This window comes from Platalea leucorodia (genome assembly GCF_965183815.1).
Source record: "Platalea leucorodia genome assembly, chromosome: 20".
NCBI lineage: Eukaryota > Metazoa > Chordata > Aves > Pelecaniformes > Threskiornithidae > Platalea > Platalea leucorodia.
Window position 1 is genome coordinate 2,684,904 of NC_138842.1, and position 20,032 is coordinate 2,704,935.

General features: G+C 43.5%; 1 protein-coding gene across 6 annotated transcripts in view; it reads left to right on the top strand.

The window, feature by feature from the left end:
* PRDM10 (PR/SET domain 10) overlaps window positions 1-19,729 on the top strand; it is a 46,811-nt gene extending 27,082 nt beyond the window's left edge. For 3 of the 6 annotated variants that reach the window (XM_082330705.1, XM_082330706.1, XM_082330710.1), the window contains 11 exons: window positions 4,547-4,894; window positions 6,748-6,903; window positions 7,931-8,110; window positions 8,939-9,049; window positions 10,138-10,338; window positions 10,937-11,080; window positions 12,237-12,407; window positions 13,705-13,845; window positions 14,535-14,703; window positions 15,314-15,426; window positions 16,442-19,728. In XM_082330705.1, coding sequence (XP_082186831.1) covers window positions 4,547-4,894; window positions 6,748-6,903; window positions 7,931-8,110; window positions 8,939-9,049; window positions 10,138-10,338; window positions 10,937-11,080; window positions 12,237-12,407; window positions 13,705-13,845; window positions 14,535-14,703; window positions 15,314-15,426; window positions 16,442-16,678 — 1,971 coding nt within the window. In that variant the 3' untranslated portion in view covers window positions 16,679-19,728. Of the gene's footprint in view, window positions 1-4,546; window positions 4,895-6,747; window positions 6,904-7,930; window positions 8,111-8,938; window positions 9,050-10,137; window positions 10,339-10,936; window positions 11,081-12,236; window positions 12,408-13,704; window positions 13,846-14,534; window positions 14,704-15,261; window positions 15,427-16,441 lie in introns of those variants that run through there. The other 3 variants (XM_082330707.1, XM_082330708.1, XM_082330709.1) reach the window with 3 other exon arrangements.
* The last annotated feature ends 303 nt before the right edge of the window (window positions 19,730-20,032 follow it).

The window sequence follows — 20,032 nt, forward strand, 5'->3', positions numbered from 1 at the left end:
GATGTTGAGCCAAATTTTGATCTCAGTTTATAGCAATATATATGCGAGACCAGTGGTGGTGTTACCCCATAAATGCAGCAGCATATCTTGAAGGAAGCATTTGGCTCAGGCACATTAAGATTGCAGAGTTTTTAACCGTGTAAAATGCTTGCGCTCTCGGAATGACAAGTGTCTACCAGTAATTTGATTTTCATATGTTAAAAGCTTGGGGGATTTTTACTGAATGTATTGAAGGGTGGATAACAGAGTACAAAGGCAGATGCTGAGTTTCGACAGTAAAGAGCATGGGTATTTACCGCTTATGACAGCCCACAACTTCCTCAGTGGAAAGTTGAGGCCTGGGTGCGATGGGAAGAGAAAGTGTTGCCTTTTTCCCCAAACTCTTGAACCCAAGATGTGAGCTTAAGTTCACCTTAAACAGTAAATGGGGGAAGAAAGGGACAGAAATTCTGAAGTTACTTCTTTGTCTTGTGACTTAGCTTTTGTTCCCTGGAAATTCGTCACAAATGGATGACAACTAAGAGGAGTGCAGTGGTGGTTTAGTCCTTGGTGACCTGTTTGTATTGCCAAATCTCCCTAACTTCCCATACATCTGGCAGCTCGTGTTCAGCAGAGTCCCGGAGATGCTTCAAGATGGGGGCACTGGCAGAATGGCAGATAGATGGTTGCACAGGACCTTTCCCTATTGCATCAGACTGAGCAACGAGAACTTGAGATAAGAGTAAACTAGCAAGCATTGTTTTTTCTAAGTACTGAAAAAGCACAGCAAGCTCTAGCACCCTATGAGCACTCATTCAATTCAATTATTCGCAGCACCTTCTCTTAATAACATGCACTTAACATTATAAGCAACCAGACGTTTGGTTTTAAGATGTGCAGTACATCGTTAACTTCCAAAGAACAGGGAGAAAGCCTTGGCTCCTGATTACGATCTGGAGACCTGTGTAGCTCTAGTTCTTCCTTATTACTCGTGTAGGGCTTAATTTTCAAAACCAATAATTCATTGTGAATTGCTTCAACTTTTCTAAGGTTTAACGCAGTGATGCTCTGAGAGTGCTTTCATTCTAGCTGGAAGCACTGATCTCTGGTGCCCCAGGGTTCAAGTCCTGATAGGATCAGTTCATTTTTCAGCCTCTGCTTTAGAGCCTGTGGAGTTTCCTTGGAGATCAGACCTTAAATATGGCAGTCGTGTCCTCAGTATTGAAAAGAGATCCACCTGCCCTTGAAGATAGTCTTCTAACAAATTAGAGGAACGTGTGGTCCACAGCCAAAATGAATATTTGTTTTTAATTTAGTTCTGGGAAGTGTCCAGAGTGTCTATGGGCTGATCCCAGAAACATCTGCATTTCCAAATTGCGTGTTTTTGTTTTTTTTTTTTACATACAGACCTGATCCTAAAATGTCCTTTCTGTAGGTGACTGCTTTACTCAGAGGAAGCAACTGGCAGGGATAGGGGTATGATTTGGAAAGCGCAGTCACTTCCTTCGTGCTGAAAGAAATGCAACTGGTTGTATAATGAAGAGTAAAAACAGTAAGATGAGGTTAAAAAGAAGTCCCTGCTCATTAACTTTTTCACTGTTCTAATCCTTGCCCTGTTGTCATCCTGCCCTAGTTATTCCTTTCTGCTAAAAGCATTTCATCCTCACTGGGGCTCTGCAGTATGCATTACATCATTATTAATCAACTCTGAGAAAACATGAAAGGTCACAAAACACCTTCAAGATTATCTGTGGTTTTTATCTTTGCCCTTTAACTCCCCTTGGGCAGTTATTAACTACAGGGTAAATCTTGCAGATCTGCTTAGTGTTTCCTGAGGCAAAAACCTCAAAGGAGTTTTGCCTAAGTAAAGAGTAAACTCTAGCTCGAAGAGCTGGCCCTCGTAGTGGCCCGCAGAAGCGTGACTACGGCAGAAGTCAAGGCTTCTGTTTTGAAGTCCATTGCATAACATAAGTATTTTTCTCTCCCTCAATGCTGCCTGCTCAGCTGGAGCTGCAGGTAGGTTTGATTTGGTTTTTTGTTTCGTTGGGTTTTTGCTGTATCTAATCGAACGGTACGTAACAACGTCGCCTTCCATGTTGTTTTGTCCAACTTCTGTTTGGTGTCTCCTGATTGACCCTGCGTCGTAAATTGTCACATCTGTTCTTTTTTAAGCAACCAGTGTCCAGAACTAAGTGTCATCTGAATAACAATTTGCATTCTTCTAGTTCTTTTCATACTAATTCATTGCAAATTTAAGGTGAATATTATAGGAGAAAACTGCTTGGATGAAATACTATAATATCCATCTTAAAATTTTGGAGGATTTGTTGATGCAATTGTTTGCGCTGGATCAATGTTATCGGTTAATGAGACAACACTTAGTTCTCTTTTTCCGTTTTTATAGTTGATAGTTTATCTAACCAAAGAGCAGTAAAGGGTTTCACCCTTCTGTTGCCTTTGAGATCGTAATGGGACTATGTTGATCTACGTGGTGTAGAAGTCTGGCCTGCTATCTTAGCAGTCAGATTGTTGGGGGTTACAGATAGCAAAGTACAGGAGCAGTGGAGTTAAGATCTTGAAGTGCATCTCTTCAACTACTTGATTTATGGGCTGTAGTTAAGGGGAAAACTGTATACTTTGGACTCCAAGCAACGTGTTACTTTTTACACAGCACGTGTCTATCTTTCCAGCTCATGGTGTGATTTACAGCAGATCCCTGTATTTCCCATTGTCTTCACTTCTCCGCTTGCAAAATGCGGATGGCGATGGCGACAATTCATGGGAGGGCTCATTTGGGGCTCCTGTACGAGACTGTTAGCTTTTCTATAGCCAAACAGTTGCTCTCATGTTCCTTTTTCTGGAAGGAAAGTGTAGGTTTCCCTCTGCAGTTCAGATGGTGAAGAGGATCGTTCAGGTTCACTAATTTAATCTCTAGCACAGCATTTCACAGTATTCCCAAGCTGTTCCCTCATTCCAGCAGAAAAGCTCCTAACTTTACTTTCTCAGTGTCAGCTGTTGGCAGACGCTTGAGGGACACAGCAAATGTCAACCCAGACATTCCCACAAGAAAAGGAGAGAGGAAACCAAGGAAATCTGTTTGCAGAAGTCTTGAATGTGTCTCAGGGAGAAGTATGTAATAGTGAACACGTGTAAGCATAGGTGCCAGCAATGTTCTAGCGCTATTTCTCTAACTATTGTGACGTAGATTCTGTCTGTAACATCTGAACAGAGAAGGCATCACTGAATACCAATGTATAGATGTTATTTTGGAGAAGAGTAAATATTCCTTAGACTTCTTGCAGAGAAATGGCAACATTGCAGTGTACTTTCAGTACAGTATGGGTGATAGTTGTACTGTGGGATTTGATGCATGCAGAGGTATGACTGACTTCCAGCTTTGCAACTGTCCAACATAAAAGTTTTCATCCAATATTGAAATGCAGGTGCAGCTCACACTTGCCAGTTTCTACAGGCAACATGTCCAGCAGCATCTGTTCCTCCAGCAGACAGCGCGGGTATCAGGGCTGGGATGGCTCTATAACGTTTATCCGAAGGGGAGGAAGGGAAGAGATAACAATCATGAAGTGTTACAGAAAAGGTAGACTGAAGGAAAGCACGCACCAAAACAAAGCAGGGACTGAGAAATGAAATTCTGCACAGTAGGAGTGGAGAGAAACAGAGACGAGCAGCCTAGCGTATTAAATTTTAAAATGAATGTTCGCACAGCCTGCATTATGCTCAATTCACCATCCTCTTAGTTTCTTGCAATTCCAAGGAAAGCAATTTTGACTGTGTATAATCAACTACCCTTTGAGCAGGCAGACAACAGAATCTATCAGAGGTTGTCTCGATTTGGCACCAGTGTGTTTGTCTTTCATCTTTCTTCATTTTCAGGCTCTCGCACGTAATATATGCTAAATGGCAAAGATAGGCGAATTGCTCAGAGTTCTTACCTGTTGCTTGTAAATCTGCCGTTCTGCCCCTGCTGTAATGTTTTGAAACTATTCTTCTTTTTGTTAATGACAAAAAGGCTGAATGTATCTTCCACCAGAAGTTTTCCAGGCAATGCTAAACCACTGCTGCACACCTCTGTGGTGATCTTTGGTGCAGAAGCTGATTTTTGTAAAGGGCTGTGGAATTTCATAAGCCCTGCTCCTGCATGAAAGACAGGGCGTTGGCTTGCCCTTCCTTTGTATAGTGGCTGAACTTTTGAGCCAATCCCCCCAAATCAGCTGGGATTGCAGCTTTTCTCGGGCCCAGGTCTGTACTTCAGAGAGGACTTAGTTTTACTTTACAGAAGAATGCTGTCCTAAAGACAAAAGTTAGCTAAATGAGCAAAAAACAGGGACTGGAGAGTAAACTCAGTGTGTAACTGCAGGTATATCCCTTAACTTCTGCCTGATGCAGTCTCCCCTTCTGTAAAATGCAGACAGTATCTATAACGCAAAAGCATTTTTTTTTGAGTTTAGATTCACTGATCATCTGGTGTATTTAATCTTGAAAATATTCCGGTGTGGAATCTATACATAATAACAAAAGCTAATGGTCTCTTCGATGTTTCTTTCAGAATGCAGCTCTTCAGCACCTGTTCATACGGAAATCCTTTCGCCCGTTCAAATGCCTCCAGTGTGGGAAGGCCTTCCGCGAAAAGGACAAACTGGATCAGCATTTGCGGTTTCATGGACGGGAAGGGAACTGCCCTTTGACTTGCGACATCTGCAACAAGGGCTTTATCAACAGCGGGGCTCTTGAGAGCCACATGAAGTTCCACATGGACCAGAAAACATACTCCTGCATCTTCTGTCCTGAGTCCTTTGACCGCTTAGATCTGCTTAAAGATCACGTGGCCATCCATGTCAATGATGGCTATTTCACCTGCCCTACCTGCAAAAAACGCTTTCCAGATTTTATCCAGGTGAGATGCCATACCGATTTGCAGCACTGCTTTCCGGGTCTCTTGCGAGCACTCTGTTTATGAAATTTTCAGGACTGTTCTCGTGTAACGCTGCATGTCAGTTCATTCTCACAAGATAAAGGGGTCCATGTCAGTCAGAAATTAAAAAGGAAGAGTGACCAAGCATTGCTAGGTGTTGTCTTACGCCATTGAAGTGCTCTTTCCCCTAAATCGTCAGATGTGGTACTTCAGCCTGGCATTAGGAGACACTGTACTGTGGGAGGCGTGGTCCCTTATCCCCGGAAAAAGCCTAAAGCAGAGGTCCTGACTACTTTTGGTCCATACAGATCCATGGCACAACAAGGAGTTGTCTTTTGCTGTATGCAGTTTGTACTTGAATACACCTTGTCCTTTGTCGTTAAAACTCTGAACAAAAAAAAAAAAAAAATTGTGGTTTGACATGATAGAAATATCTTTTAATCCCTTGACTGTTTTTGTCAGGGTAATTGATTTGAACACCTTGCAGAAATGCCAGAACAGATCAGGACACTCTGCTTCCTGACTTCCCCCCAGGGCTTCAGCTGGGTACTTTATTCCTCTTCTCTGCACACCGCTTAGGAGAGGTTGCACTGGAGTAGTGAGTAATGTAACTACTTTGTGCAGTGCGCAGAGCCGTTGGAGAAGACCATTAATAGAATTTAAGGATGCTATTTTGATATTCAGTAAGAAAAAACTGAGACATACCGTGTATGTATTCATTATCCTTCATATGGACAAAGAGCTTGATAGGTCTTGCTGAGCTGCCTGACGTAAATTGAAATGTAGAAATCCAGTCTGTGTCAAGTAATAGGAACTGATAGACTACACGATAGGCTAAAGAGGAAAGGATGGGGAAAAGTGATTTACTGATATGATTCCACCCCAGCAAAAAACCTTTATCTTCTGTAAACGTTGAACAAGGAAAAATGTTAATGATTCAGAAATGCTGTACTGCAACCTAATTCCCCATAAACTTTCCTGTGAAACTGAGCCAGTCAGAAGAAGGTCCCACAGCTTTTTTCCAGCTATTCAGCTCTATTTTGGAATTTAAAGATGATTTTTTCATTTGGTGCTATGTGAATAATTAAGGCTAGTCACCACAGATTGCTGCCTACTTAAATACTCTTATGTGGAACAGAAAAAGATACCAAGTCGTTCCATGTCTGATTAGTATTAGAAGATGGTAAAGAATTAATTAGAGATCCATTTCTTGAGTAGTGCTTGGATTTCAAATGTCAAACTTCATTAGTTACTTCATTGGGGGGGGGGGGGGGGAAATCCCACTAGATGCTTAAAGAGGTCAAGGATAGTCCCAAAGTATGCAAAAGTAACTGCCATTCAGGAATGGCATGCAAATGCTTTTCTGTCTAAGGTTTGTTTATTTGTTTTTCGCTAAGTGTAACTGCAAGCTCATTCTCTCTGACTGAAAGGAATTAGTCCTTGCGTTTTAGATTTCTTATAAATGAAGTAAAGATAATGAACCTCAGAGGAACGTGTTAACTCAAGGATGATTCAGTAGAACTGGTACATCATGGACTTTTGCTGCCCATTAAGAGCTCAACTGTGCAATAGCTGATGCCTTCAAGAATCGGTCTTGAGGAAATCAAATTGTCCATACAGATGGATCACAAAGACGTTACGGCTTAATAGGAACTATTGCCAAGATATCGGCTGTTCTGATAAAATACTTTTTAAGCCAAAGCAGATTAGAGAACTCTTAGAACCTTTTTCCTCTCTTTTTTTTTTTTCCTTTTCACTAAGAGTTTCCTAGACTGTTTTACCGCACACTCTTCTCTTTTGAATAAATTCCGTTTTTCTATGATCTGCAATTCTAGGTCAAGAAACACGTACGCAGTTTCCATTCAGAAAAGATCTACCAGTGTACAGAATGTGACAAGGCTTTCTGCCGTCCTGACAAGCTGCGACTCCATATGTTGCGACACTCAGACCGCAAAGACTTCCTGTGCTCCACGTGTGGCAAGCAGTTCAAGGTAAGACGACTCTTGACTGGATCATTCCTGATACACGTGGAGAACACTATTCGTTACCCTCCTTCAAGTAGACAAGTTCATGCTCTCAAAGGTGGAAGGAACTAACGCGTGTAAACGTGCTAGGCTTGCCCGCAAGTTGCGTGCGCTGCTTTGTGTCGTGCGTGAGCTACGACATTAATTTCTGATGGACGAGGGGCAAGATCCACCCCAGCATGCTCTGCTGTAACAGTCTGTCTCATCCATGAGACCTTATTTCCAGTGATTGGATAGCAAAGGAAATTTCATCTGCCCGTTAAGAAGTGGGTCATTATACAGCTCAGTTGCCAGGTGCTTGGGTTGTATTGCTTTTATCAGTTTAGTTAAGAAAACTTCTTGCTGCTATCAGTGGATTAACAATATTCCTGGCCAAGGTGGCTGTGTCCGTGGGATGCATCTTGTCAGCACATGACAACCAGATGCCTTTCCAGATCCCTCCAGTACAGATGGAGCAGACTGTGAGCCAGGTAAACTGCAGTGGCAGCAGCCTGCTCCTTGTCGCTTTGTTTCTTACGGGATACCGAGGGACTGGATGCTTTTGGGTGAAGAAGCACGTTCTAGGCAGTATGTGTCCAGAGAGGCTGGATTGCATCCGGGTTCAGTACCGTTGTAGGACTTGACGTCCTCCTCAGTCAAGAGCGTTATTTGATGCAAGTTTCCAGCCATACGGAATTGAGCACTAGTATTTCAGATAAATTCAAAGAAGAGTCAGAGTGGAGGGGTTTGTCCTCACTGAGGCTGCTAAACTAGCATTAGTTTGGCTCCTGCTTTTGTGGCTGAGCAACCTCAGCTTGGTTTGAAGGATAAAGCTAAGCCCAAAGGGTTCCTGCTGAGCTGTCCGACACTGAGCCTGCAACTCTACCTCACAGCAGCACTGGAGAGGAAAAACCAAAGAGATCTCTGAACAACTTACATTGTGGCTCTTCCTTGTAACAGGTAGTAAGGCAGTAAGCGGTGCTGACATTTTTCTCCCTGATTGCTCTTTCCCTAGAGGAAAGACAAGCTGCGAGAGCACATGCAGAGGATGCACAACCCGGAGAGGGAGGCCAAGAAAGCCGATCGAATCAGCCGCTCAAAAACGTTCAAGCCTCGGATAGCTTCCACTGACTACGAAAGCTTCATGTTCAAGTGCCGACTCTGTATGATGGGTTTCCGCCGGAGGGGGATGTTGGTGAGTGTCTGTGTGCTCTAGCTTCTCTTAGAACTTCTGTACTCAATTTTGATGAATAGTTAAGGAAAGTTAAGGAATAAAGATGGGATTCCAATGACCGGAACACAAAGAGGCTGTGAAACTGGGATAATTTTGTAGCTGAGTTGAGATTATCTATCTTTTTCTAAAACTGTGTCTTGTCACTTCAGCAAATGTGTGCCTTTGCGTATTTCGTTGCCTCCGTTGTATGTCTGGTTGTCACTACCATATCTCAACACTAAAGCTGATTGATGTGTAACATACTTAGCAGACCATGAGATTAATATATTGCCTAGTTGAGCCTTACTGCCTTAGTTTTCCTGTCTGGTTTTTTTTTTTTTTTGGGGGGGGGGGGGGGGGTGTTGGTGTTTTGTTTTTGTTTCTCCCCCTTCTTGAGGGGCCCCTCCTGGCCATGCCCTGTAACTGCCACTGTGTAAAGGTTGTTATGCAGCAAGAGATCGTATTTGCAAATATTTCATGAGGGTTGTTATCTCTGCTAGCAAAGGCCTCCCTGGGCAGAGGTCCTTTACATTACCTCACTCTCAGCTGCAAGAGTTCTGGCAAGCTATTTTACCCCTTCCCATCTTATTTTGATGGAGAAACTGTAAATGAGACCCAGCAAGACCATGTTTACCTTCAGCAGCTGCCTGTGAATGCACTATAACCCTTGCAGCAGCAAATGCTTCCGGTGCTGCTGGCTGGCATCATTACAGTTTTGGTTTGGCTGTTATCCGTCTCTAGGAAACAAACTGATTGCTGCGTTTCCATCTGTAATATGCTCTCTTGTGCTCTTTGTTTCTTTCTCCGAAGGTGAATCATTTATCAAAGAGACATCCAGACATGAAAATAGAAGAGGTGCCAGAGCTCACGTTGCCCATCATCAAACCTAACAGAGATTACTTCTGTCAGTACTGTGATAAGGTATGTAAGGAAATCACCACTCAGAGGGTAGCTGAGTCGTAGACCTGTATGCAACCAATTTGTCTCTGCATAGAAACATCTGGCAGGGTTTCTAGCTTTTTCCGAGGTGCTTGCCAGCAACATTTCTGCAGCACTATCCAAAAGAAATTAAGATGAAATGCACTTAGGCCAAGGCAGCTGAATGCTAATTGAAAACTGCAGTTCTCCTTTTCTGCTGTCTTTGAAGTTGGTGAAGCTTAAATACTGTGATCCAGCAAGCAGCCACCCAGCCTTAGTCCTGTATCGCTTTTTGCAACCCAGGACTCAGTATCCTACCTATCTGTGATTCCTGAGCACTAATTTAGTTTGGTTTCTGTATCACTTCTAATAGTTAGTCTGTAACTCCTTTTATTTTAAGCTGCTTGCTTAGTCACATGCCAGTAATTCCCAGTGTTCAGTGGAGCCTGAAGCTGCTTCTGCACTGCCTTTGGGTTCCTGTTCTTACTCCCTAGCTTTTGCTTTTTATGCATGTGGGCCTTTATTTACCAGGGAGTGTATTTTGAGTGACTGTTCTTATCCTCAGTACGTTCTTCCATGATGCCCCCTTTTTGTTTAAAGGGAAGAAAAACAGTTTTAAATAATATTGCAGAATATTCGTTTGACGTGCCTAAAAAGAATTTAAAAATACATTGATTGCTGAAGGCTATTGAAACCATTGGATGCTTTGTGTGAGAGTGGAGGCATCAACCCTCATGACAAATTAACATAGTAAAAATTATAACTTTGGTGATCAATGGCTTCTCTGAGATTTGAACTTTAAGTATCAGGCAAAAAAAGTTTTTTCCTCTTACCTTCCTGTCCTGCTTTGCTTTGTTGTGGCAGACAACGTGTTCTCAAATGGCTTCTGCATGCTACACAAAAAGGGGTTGCTTTTACAGGTTGATTAAACACTGGAAGGTGTATGTATATGCATGCATTATGTTGTAATCGTTTGGGGATTTAATTAAACCTGTTGTCTAAAGCAACCTTCCAGACAAAGATAACCGGTAGCTGTTCTCTGCACAGGCATCAGGACTACACCATTTTCATTCCAAATCTTTACCCTGCAGGTGTACAAGAGTGCCAGCAAACGCAAAGCACACATCCTGAAGAACCATCCTGGTGCTGAGCTACCTCCAAGCATCCGGAAACTGCGCCCTGCGGGCCCAGGAGAGCCAGATCCCATGCTGAGCACCCACACCCAGCTGACAGGCACCATAGCCACCCCTCCAGTCTGCTGTCCTCACTGTTCCAAGCAGTACAGCAGTAAGGTACGGGAGTTCTCATACCCTCAGAAGACAGCCTCTCCCTGGTGATGCTTTTTTTTTTTTTTATATATACCATGGTCTCTGTCATCTGTCAGTCCGCAAGGAGAGCTCTTTTATTCTGAGTCAGAGTGCTGGTTTCATGCTGTGTGCTGACGATACAGGCACAGCCTGCTCGTTTTATGGCTAAAAGGTTCCCTAAATAGAGGGCATGAGCTTGAGAGAAGAAATGGAAATGTTTATCAGAGTGCGGTCACAAATGGAAAAGCTTGGAAACTGCTCACTGACGGTGACAAGGGAGAGGAAACAAAGTGCAGAAAAGGTGACCTCTGGAAAGGTCCCCGAAATATTTGTCTGTGTTGGGGTAAAAAGCTTACAGGCTGTGACATTTGGGGCAATATTTCAGTATCAGATAGCTCTAATCAGCAGCAACTCGGTGATCCTTGTTTCCTTCTTGGTGACCAGAGCATCCCATAGTGTGAATCTTGGTGCTGCCTTACTGAGGAAGACTTAAAAGCTGCAGTCCGCAGGGCTGTTTGATTTCAGTTGGCCCGAAGCAGAGTTGCTGACCATCTTTCTAATGCTCTTTTGCACCTCTCTGTAGACGAAGATGGTACAACACATACGCAAGAAGCACCCGGAGTTTGCTCAGCTCCCTAACACAATACATGCCCCGCTGGCGACGGCTGTCATCAGTTCCACTCCTGCCGTTCTGACCACCGACAGCACTACCGGAGAGACTGTTGTGGTAAGGATTCAAGACACGTTAGATCAGGCCAATGGAGGGAAACAAACAGAACAGAAGCCCTCTGGTATAGTAGTCTTAGCGTTTATTTGGCAGACATAATTTTAAAGCGTGTGTTAGGATATTATTTGAGATCACTTCTGTTCCTGAATCTGTGTGTTGTAGTTTTGCTGTGCCAAGCAACTATGTATTTCTCTTCTTGGAGCTCTAAGCATTTGTCTTTTTTCCCTACTCCACTCCCTTCTTTCATTCAGACCCATATGCTACTGACTCCACGTAATACTTTCACACATGCCTAATTAATTCAGGAATACACATCTTGTGGATTTTCACTGAGACTGTTCTCCTGAGGTGCTTGCAAGTCCTTGGGATCAAGAGGACGTGTTTAACAATGGCTGGGGACGGGATCAAACTATTCAGAGGAGTCAAAAATCTTTCTGTAATCCTTTGGACAGTGCAGAACTGAGCGATATGAACCTCCAGTGGCTGATCTCTCCACTGTTAATACATCAGCTGCTATGGAAGTGAAAGCTGAGACTAGAAAATCAGTCCTGTGTCTTTTAGTGGTGCTTGGATGCTGCATAGTTTTAAAAATTTTAATAACCACAGTTTAAAACTTCCTATTTGAAGATTGAAATGGGATGAAAGACCGTTTTGCTTGGAAAATGGGCAGGTGCAATCGGGATGCTGTTGGCTTCCTAAACCTGATTAGTTAGGTGCTAAATGTGTTTACACACTTTAGAAATACAGTGGTCAAGAACAGTATCACTCTGGCAGGTGAGGGGGGAAAGGTAGAATATGTCTGAGAAGCACTTTTTGACTTGGAAGCTAAGTCAGCTCTTTACAAATGCAGCTTTTTTGTTGTGTAATAGAATATTGTTAAGTCAGAAGATTAATTTTATTATTATTGTATGTTAAGGTAGCCTTTAATAGTCCTGACTAGCATTTAGACAGAAGAGAGCAATCCTACTGCACGATCCCTGGTGATTGCTTATGACCCCATCCTCTGTACCCCTTAAGCTCTTGTAAATAAATGACTAGGCCCAGTGCTGTAAGTGTAGATGCAGTGTGATGAAAAGAACGATAGCCCTGCAAAAGTATTCAATCCAATAGACAATATGTGATGATGCTCTGTATCCCTCTCTCTCTACCTGCTCAGACAACAGATTTACTGACACAAGCAATGACAGAGATATCCCAGACCCTCACAACAGACTACCGAACTCCCCAGGGAGACTACCAGCGAATCCAGTACATCCCTGTGTCTCAGTCCACAACGGGCTTGCAGCAGCCCCAGCACATACAGCTGCAGGTTGTTCAAGTGGCCCAGGTGAGTAACCTGTTGGGGGACTTGATGTGCTTTTGACCCCCTCCATATCAAGCCTGTGTTTTCTTGGGGCTGTAGTGCTCGGAAGTTTGCTAAGGAATAGTTACGAAAAGCGGTGCAGGCTATTTTTATTATGGATAAATTGACAAATAATGCTTAGGGTTCCCACTGTAAGCATCGTGTATTGGGCATAAATAATTCTGCCAGTCTTGATCAGCTTGCTGGAGACCTATCAACACAGCCCTAATTTAGTTCTACCCGTCTGGGCACCTTTGCTCGAGTCTGCTCTAGGAAGGTTTTCCAGCCACTGGAAAAGTGGGTCAGTGGGTGACCCATTTTTGCAGTTGAGAAGACTAATTTGTACTCCCTTGTTCTCAGTGAGCCAGAGCCAAAATTTGTAAGTACAGAAAGCGCTTGCTTTTTCCCTTCGTATCATCTATTAGAATATTCATTCTCTATGATGCTCAACAGCCTCCTAAAAATAAAAACAGAGTGTAACTAGAGTAACTGAGCTGAGGAAAATAACTCGGGCAGCTGGAAGAAATCGCTGTAGCCTTCAAATCCATTATCCACTGGGTGAAGCTGAAACTTCTGTGTGTTTGTATTTGGAATCTGAAATTCCATGTTCTCTCTGGCCCCTCATTACAAATTAGGGTGTGAATTTGGTTAATAAAGGCCTAAACAGCGGCCCCAGTTAATATTGACTGTGGCTGTTCTAACAATACAAGAACATGAATACTGATTCCTGCAACTAATATTAATTTTATCGAGATCTCAGACTTGTAATTAAATTACTCCAAGTGGTATCATTAGCCAGTGTTGCTCAAAAAAGCCTTTAATCAGTAAGACTCTAAGCACTTGTCTGAATACAGAGTTATGTTAAACTACAGTATTGGATATGCAGATCTTGAGTATGTATACATTTTATAGAAAGAGGCTTCCAAAGGAAGATGGTCCCCTGGTGACACTAATCCTGGTTTTCAGACCCTTTGATTTGAGTCCAGCCTCTGCCACAGGCAGCTTGTATGACCTTAGGGAAGCCCTTTTCATCGGTATCACCAAGACGTAACCGTCTCAATGCCATTACATGTTAAGTGTACTTCTTTATCTCCCAGGAGTGAAAAGAGGGCGAACGCAGGCTTGAACAAGGAGTGCTCCATGGCCTCGCTAAGGCTCATACCTCATTGTTCCAGACCTTGTATCACAGAAGAGGTTTACATGGCTGCTTCTGCAAAGAATTTGAAGTATACACCTCTGCTTTGATTTCTTTTTTCTTTTTTTTTTTTTCTTCCCCCCCCAGGCTACCTCACCTCACCAGTCCCAGCACTCCACAGTGGACGTTGGGCAGCTTCACGACCCCCAGACATACACCCAGCATGCTATCCAGGTGCAGCACATCCAGGTCACAGAGCCATCGCCGGCAACTCAGTCATCATCGCAGGTATTTCACTCTTCTCTTGCAGGAAATGTTTTCCCTACCAGTCTGCTCAGCTGGCATATTACATGCACTGATGCAGGAGATACTTTTCGATGTCATTTAAAGGACCACACATGAAATGACTCTCACATGAACATTTCTGAGATCATCAAGTAGTTCCCAGGTCTTCCTAGGGTGTATGGGGGTGTTCTGTTGTGGTTTTGTTTGGGTTTGTTGTTGTGTGGTTGGTTTGGGGGTTTTTGTTGTTTGGTTTTTTTGTTCCCCCCCCCCCCCCCAGTATATACAAGGTAGAGCTAAATGGCTGGGAACAGACAAACTTGCAGCTTAAGTCAAGTTAGCCAATTGAAAGATGTAAATAGAAACTGGCATTCCTCAAATATTTCAGCTCTTCATGCTGTTGGGTAGTATTTAGCCTCTCTTCTCAGTTCTCTGCCACAGACTTGCTATGTAACCTTTGGCAAGCAACGTCTCTATTTCAGGGTCCTGATCTCTGCTTACTAACCATAGAGTGAAGCAAGCTGGAGGAGGGGGAGGAGAGCTTTGCCGTTTTTGTGCTCGATAGGCTATAGAACCTGCCGCCTGCCCCATGTTTTCCCTTAATGAGAAGGATATGTTTGTAACAGTACAGAGGTATGCAATCCTTAGTACAATGAGAACACTTACATCTTTTTTATTTCTTTTTTCCCCCCTAGGTTGGGGGTCAGCCTTTGAGTCCCTCCTCCCAACAATCTCAGCAGGAGCTCAGCCCCTCGCAGATGCAGACAACTACACCTACACCAAACCAAGCCCTCCAGCAGCAGCAAGGGTCTTCAGTTCAGCACACGTATCTTCCCAGCACGTGGAACTCGTTTCGGAGCTATTGTAAGCGTCAGCAGTAGCTCTCACTAGTAGTCTGGCTAGTGTGCTTCATTTCTCTAGCTACCAAACGGGATAGTATTTTCAGAGCTCATTAAGCGTCGTGATTAATATTCATAGAGGTCTAAGAAAATAAATGGTTTTAGACAAATGGAAATGGTCGTACTAGCTTTTCTGCTGTAGGTCCATAATTATCAGATACGTGGTTTGGACAGGCAGACTGGGCTCCTTTATTCCAAAGAACTTGGATTCAGCAAGAATCCGTGTGTCGGGTAGCAGCTTGTTCAAATTTGGATGGATGCTTGAAAGAATCGTACAGAAGATGAGGGTGACATGAAACGATTTCTCATGTCCACGCAGCTCTGGATAGTAATTCTACGACTTCTTGGGCGAGAACAGGATGTGTTGTCTAGGCATGAATTGCCAAATCGGCAGCTGATGTTAGCTGGCATAATTCTGTTGAGGCCTGTAGAGTTTTACAAGGCTTTACAGTACTTGAATTTCTATTCAACAGCCACTGTTTCAGGCTTGAAATCTTACTGACATAAGACATTATCTTTCAAGGTGGTCTTTGAGTTTGACTGAAGGTCTCGATTCTTCAATTTCCATTTTTTAGCATCTGAGATTCAGATGATGACCATTCCCCAGGGCCAGTACGTGATCACAGAGACCGCTGTCGGTACACCGGTCACCACTGTCAACACAGGGCAAGTGAAAGCCGTTACTCAGGTAAGGAAAACAATCATGGCCTTTTTTTTGTTTTTTTGTTTTTTTTTTTAATCCAGAACAATGTATCAGGCTTAAAGCCTTCAGTCTGAAGGTTGAAGGAGTGCCAAAGCGATGACTGGGGCACAGAGAATAGAGAATAATGGGCTATCAGACTGTATAGTCCAAAAGGGCATTGGCTTTCTGTAACAGTTGTGGGGAGTTCCCTGCTGGGCAGAAACTATAGGCAAAACAGCTAAGAAATCATATGACGTGTTGTGCCATAAGCTAAGGAGAAAAGTGCTACTGTTCAAACCTAGTAATGTTGTAAACTTTAGGTTACAGAAGGCAGGAAATAATCCCATGAGTTTCGAGGAAAAGATCTGTTTTGTTTTTTTTTTTTTCTGAAGTAGCATCATAGTCCTTTATGTGGTGATCACAAAGAGTTTTCTGCATCTAGCCATTTACAAGGCCCGCTTAGTCACGTGTGCGGGGCAAGGTATGATTTAGTGGTATTGATAGTCTCAAAAATACAGAAGAGCAAGCTGTATCCATTAAACCAAATTTCAGAACATGTTTTCAGTTTCTGGAAGCAGTTCTTACTTTGTAATCCTATGGATAACAGAAAGCTATCAAAGAGTTACTGCTGTCTCACCTAGTAAGCAGTCTAGCTTAGAAGCAGGCTGTTGTACTGCATTGATATTGGACGCTGGAAATGCAACTTCTGCTAGAGCACGTGGGAAATGGAAAAAACTTTCAGAATAGCAGTATTAAAAAACGCTATTTTAATTCGTAGTGATGGGTTAATTGTGTAATTAGTTTAACCATCTGCAAGTTAACCAAATGCTAAGTAGTCCAACAAAGGACAAGGGTTATATTGCTCTCAAATACATTTAAATAAAATACAACTTAATTTCAAAGTTCCTAGTTCCTACCAAAATGTCTTCCAGCACAGCAGCAGGAAAGTTACAGACTAATGAGAACAGAAAAGTTACAGAAGATGAAACAATTATTTATTTTTTTTATATTCCCCACACAGACTCACTATGTGATATCGGAAGGGCAGCCTGATCTGGATGTCAAACAAAACTCTTCGCTCTCCAGCGAGGTACAGGTCGGCGTTTCCCAGCCACCAGCCCACACGGATACCTTGGAATCGCAGACGAGCAGTCAGCAGCAAACCACCCAGTACATCATCACTACAACCACCAACGGCAACGGCGGCAGCGAAGTGCACATCGCTAAACCAAGAACTTTCTCGGCAGAACACGAATGAAGAAGCCTTGCGGTGTCACTGGCTGTACTTGTCACCTCCCCCGAAAGCCCAGATGCATGGGTATCCTGGAGCTCAATGTGTTTGAAAGTATACGCTCACTTAACTTCAACTAAAATCTTGGAGCTCTTGTTAATGCTTTAAGAGGGTTTAAGTCCCCGGTGACCATGAAGAAGTACCCTCCAAATCCTTCTGGGATGTTATTTTATGCAGCTTTTAACAAAAAGGACAAGAGGAGAAGTGAAACCTCTGCTTGCTCTGGACTTTATTTTTGGCATGTCTGCTGACCCTTATTTTTCCTTTTTGGAAGTGTCTCCAGTAAAGAGCTTTTTATTTCAATTGTATGAGAAAAAGCTTGCCTAACTGAAGGCTAACCGGCACATTATGTTGTATGTATATTTTTAATAGGAGCCGTTAAACAGGAGGACATCGTGTAAATTTGCCAGAAAATGGCAGAACTGCTTCCTGTGTCTTTGTTTCAGCAGCCAAGGTGAAAGGGAATACGCCAGCTCAATGCGAGCAGACTGCCTGGAGAAAAAGAGCAGCAGCAGCAAAGCGGTGGCTCCTCGCGTACGTGCGCGGGGACGGATATAACAATGAAGCTGTGAAGATGTGCCGAAGCAGTCCATTAAATTATTATTATTTTTCCAGCCCTCGAGAACTGTTTACATGCTGTCTGCCCCGCCCCATTTTACCAAGCAGTTCCAGAAAGAACAAAACGCGCAGTCTTAAACCCGGGTTTGGAACAAACTGATCGAAACCATAGTAGCACATAAGGGTAGTACGGAGCCACTGCTGTCTCTTTTCCCCTCCAGTATTTGCAGGGAAAAATCGCCTTTTTGCCTGTAAACAGAAAAAGGCTCAGCTTAGCCTGCACAGCAGCTTCTGCTGTGACCTAGAGCTAGTTGTGCCAGGAGAAAATGAGGGTACAGGAGCACACCTCTGCGAGGACGCAGCGTGGTTGTCTCTGTTGCCACCTTGAAGTGGACATATTTTTTTTCCCCCTTGAAGACTGGATGGAGAGTTGGTTACTCCGATTTTCCAAATACCTTGTTAACGATGCACTGTAATTCCTTTGGACAGTTCCATAAAATGACCAGCCCTGGACTCAGGAAACATACGGGAAACATGCTAGTGGACCACTATTTATGGGACACAGAAAGCCATCTGTGAGGGGTGCCTGCTTTGGTGTAGACCTGGTCTATGTACAGAATTCATGTTATGTTTAGGGACCAGGAGAAAGGGAGAGAGAAGGTTTATCTTTCAAGGCAGTGTATTTTTTTTTTTCCTTACGCAATTCTCCTTCGCAGGTCTTGTTGGTTGGTTATTTAATGCATTCTGGTATTTGCAAGAATATGACTACAACTCCATTGACGGCTGATGGGATATACTGTGTATGTCTAAACCTCCTTTCACTCTGCTTGAAACCTCATCCCAGAATGTCTGTGCATAACAGGATACGTTTATTTATAAAACAAAAACAAAGAAGGATGTTTTGTCTTCATGGCCCTTGAGACTGAAGAACAGAGAGGTTTTTTTTTTTGATGTGTTTTCTCTTGTGCTGCGCTGAGTGTGAATGTGGGACTCTCTTTTTTTTTTCCGTAACTATTCCCACAGATTGAGATGAGGATTACCTGTGTGAGTAAGCGCTACAGATGTTTGCAGGTTGTGGTATCGGGCCTTACGCAGTTAAAGCTCTTAGACACGAGAGAATTTCACACTCAGACTGGACAAGAGGAAGTCTGGTGGCTTGCAGGCAGAGCCCTGTAGCAGGTATTGCTTTGGTAACGAACATATCTGTTAATATGGCATGGAAATAGCGACCGTGCGTGGTAAAATAAATCCGATTGAAAACACTGGCCAGCTCAGAACTGTTTTGAGGTAGCTTTGAAGTGACTTGCCAAAAAGTGGATTCATTTGTGCCTGGGATTTAGCTTCTCTTGCTGCACCGGGGCATTAACGAGATGGGTCACATAAATGAGGACCGGAGCTCCCATTTAGACAAGCGCAGTGAGGAGCGTCTTTAAATTCAGTGGATTTGGGAGCCCGTGGACTTTAGCGGCAACTGCCGTTCCCACTGATTCACCTGAAGTCGCGTCGCTGAGGGCTTCTGAATGATGACACTGGGTGTCGTGATGATGTTGGTGTGGGAGAAGGGGGATTGTTTTGTCTTGGCTTTCGTCAGGCTGCTAGATTAAATAATAACGAGGCAAAAAATAGGCAAGTAGGAGACTTGGAAATGGGCTCTTCCAGGCGGATACTGCCCTACGGGAGCAATTCTGAAGTCTTAAAAGGTCTGTAGTCTTTATAGATGAACATCAAACTGTTTCCCCTTAATGATATTGCAGATGTGGGTTTTAAAAAGAAGTATTTTGCTCTATTCACCTTTGATGGAAAGGATCACAGACTGAGGACGCTTGTACCAGTTCGCTAAAGCTGAAAACTAGACGGTGTTCCAGAAAACAATTTTAAAACAGCCTCTTTGAACTTAAATCTTCCCTACCAAATTTTCCACTCTGTCCCACAGCAACAGCAGGCCCTCAGCCCGACACCCGTGACTCACGGTGTCCCCCCTTTAACAAATGCTTTGTTGCCAGAGAAGCGTCCCTGGAAATTGAAATATCATGAATTTTCCTTTCACAGTAAGGAACTACAGTGACTGCACAGATGGCAGGGGCCTGACAAAAAAAAAAAGACAAATTGCATGGATTTTTTCCGATTTCTGCAGTGCAGAAGGTATAATATTTCCCCCCCCCCCCCCCCCCTTTTTTAAACCACAGCAACCCAAAGATCTGTCTCTTAGGTAATGTCCCACAGGAGCTTAACCCTGGAGTCCTCAAATTGCCTAAAAGGGCCACGTTTTGCTTGAAGATGGGCAGCGCTGCAGGCTCCTCGCTGTTCCTGGGAGGTGTTTTGGGTCCGATTCTGTATTTTCCTGGAGAGAGAAAGAAAAGGAAAGAAAAAACAAAAAAAAAAAAACCACCCCACCCTGAATTTGCACCTCTTGGGCTGTTTGGCTCTGCCCCTTCTCTTATTTAATTGTGTATGTTTGTTGTACATTCAGTGCCTGTTATCGTGTTCATAGTCTCGTGCAACCTCGCAGGTGTAACAAAAAAGAAAAAAAAAAAAAAGAAAACCGCAAACCGAAATTAATTAATAAATCTTTCTCTTTTTTTTTTTTTAAATACTGGTGCTGACCTGTCTGACTGGGGGTACGGGAGAGGGGGGGCGAGTGCACGGGGGCTTGGCCGTTCTCGGGTTACAAACGTCGCTTGTCGCGATGGGCTCGGTCGCGACCGGGGGAAGGGCGGCGCAGGCGCGCAATGCGCATGCGCCGCGCGGGCCAAGGCGCAGGCG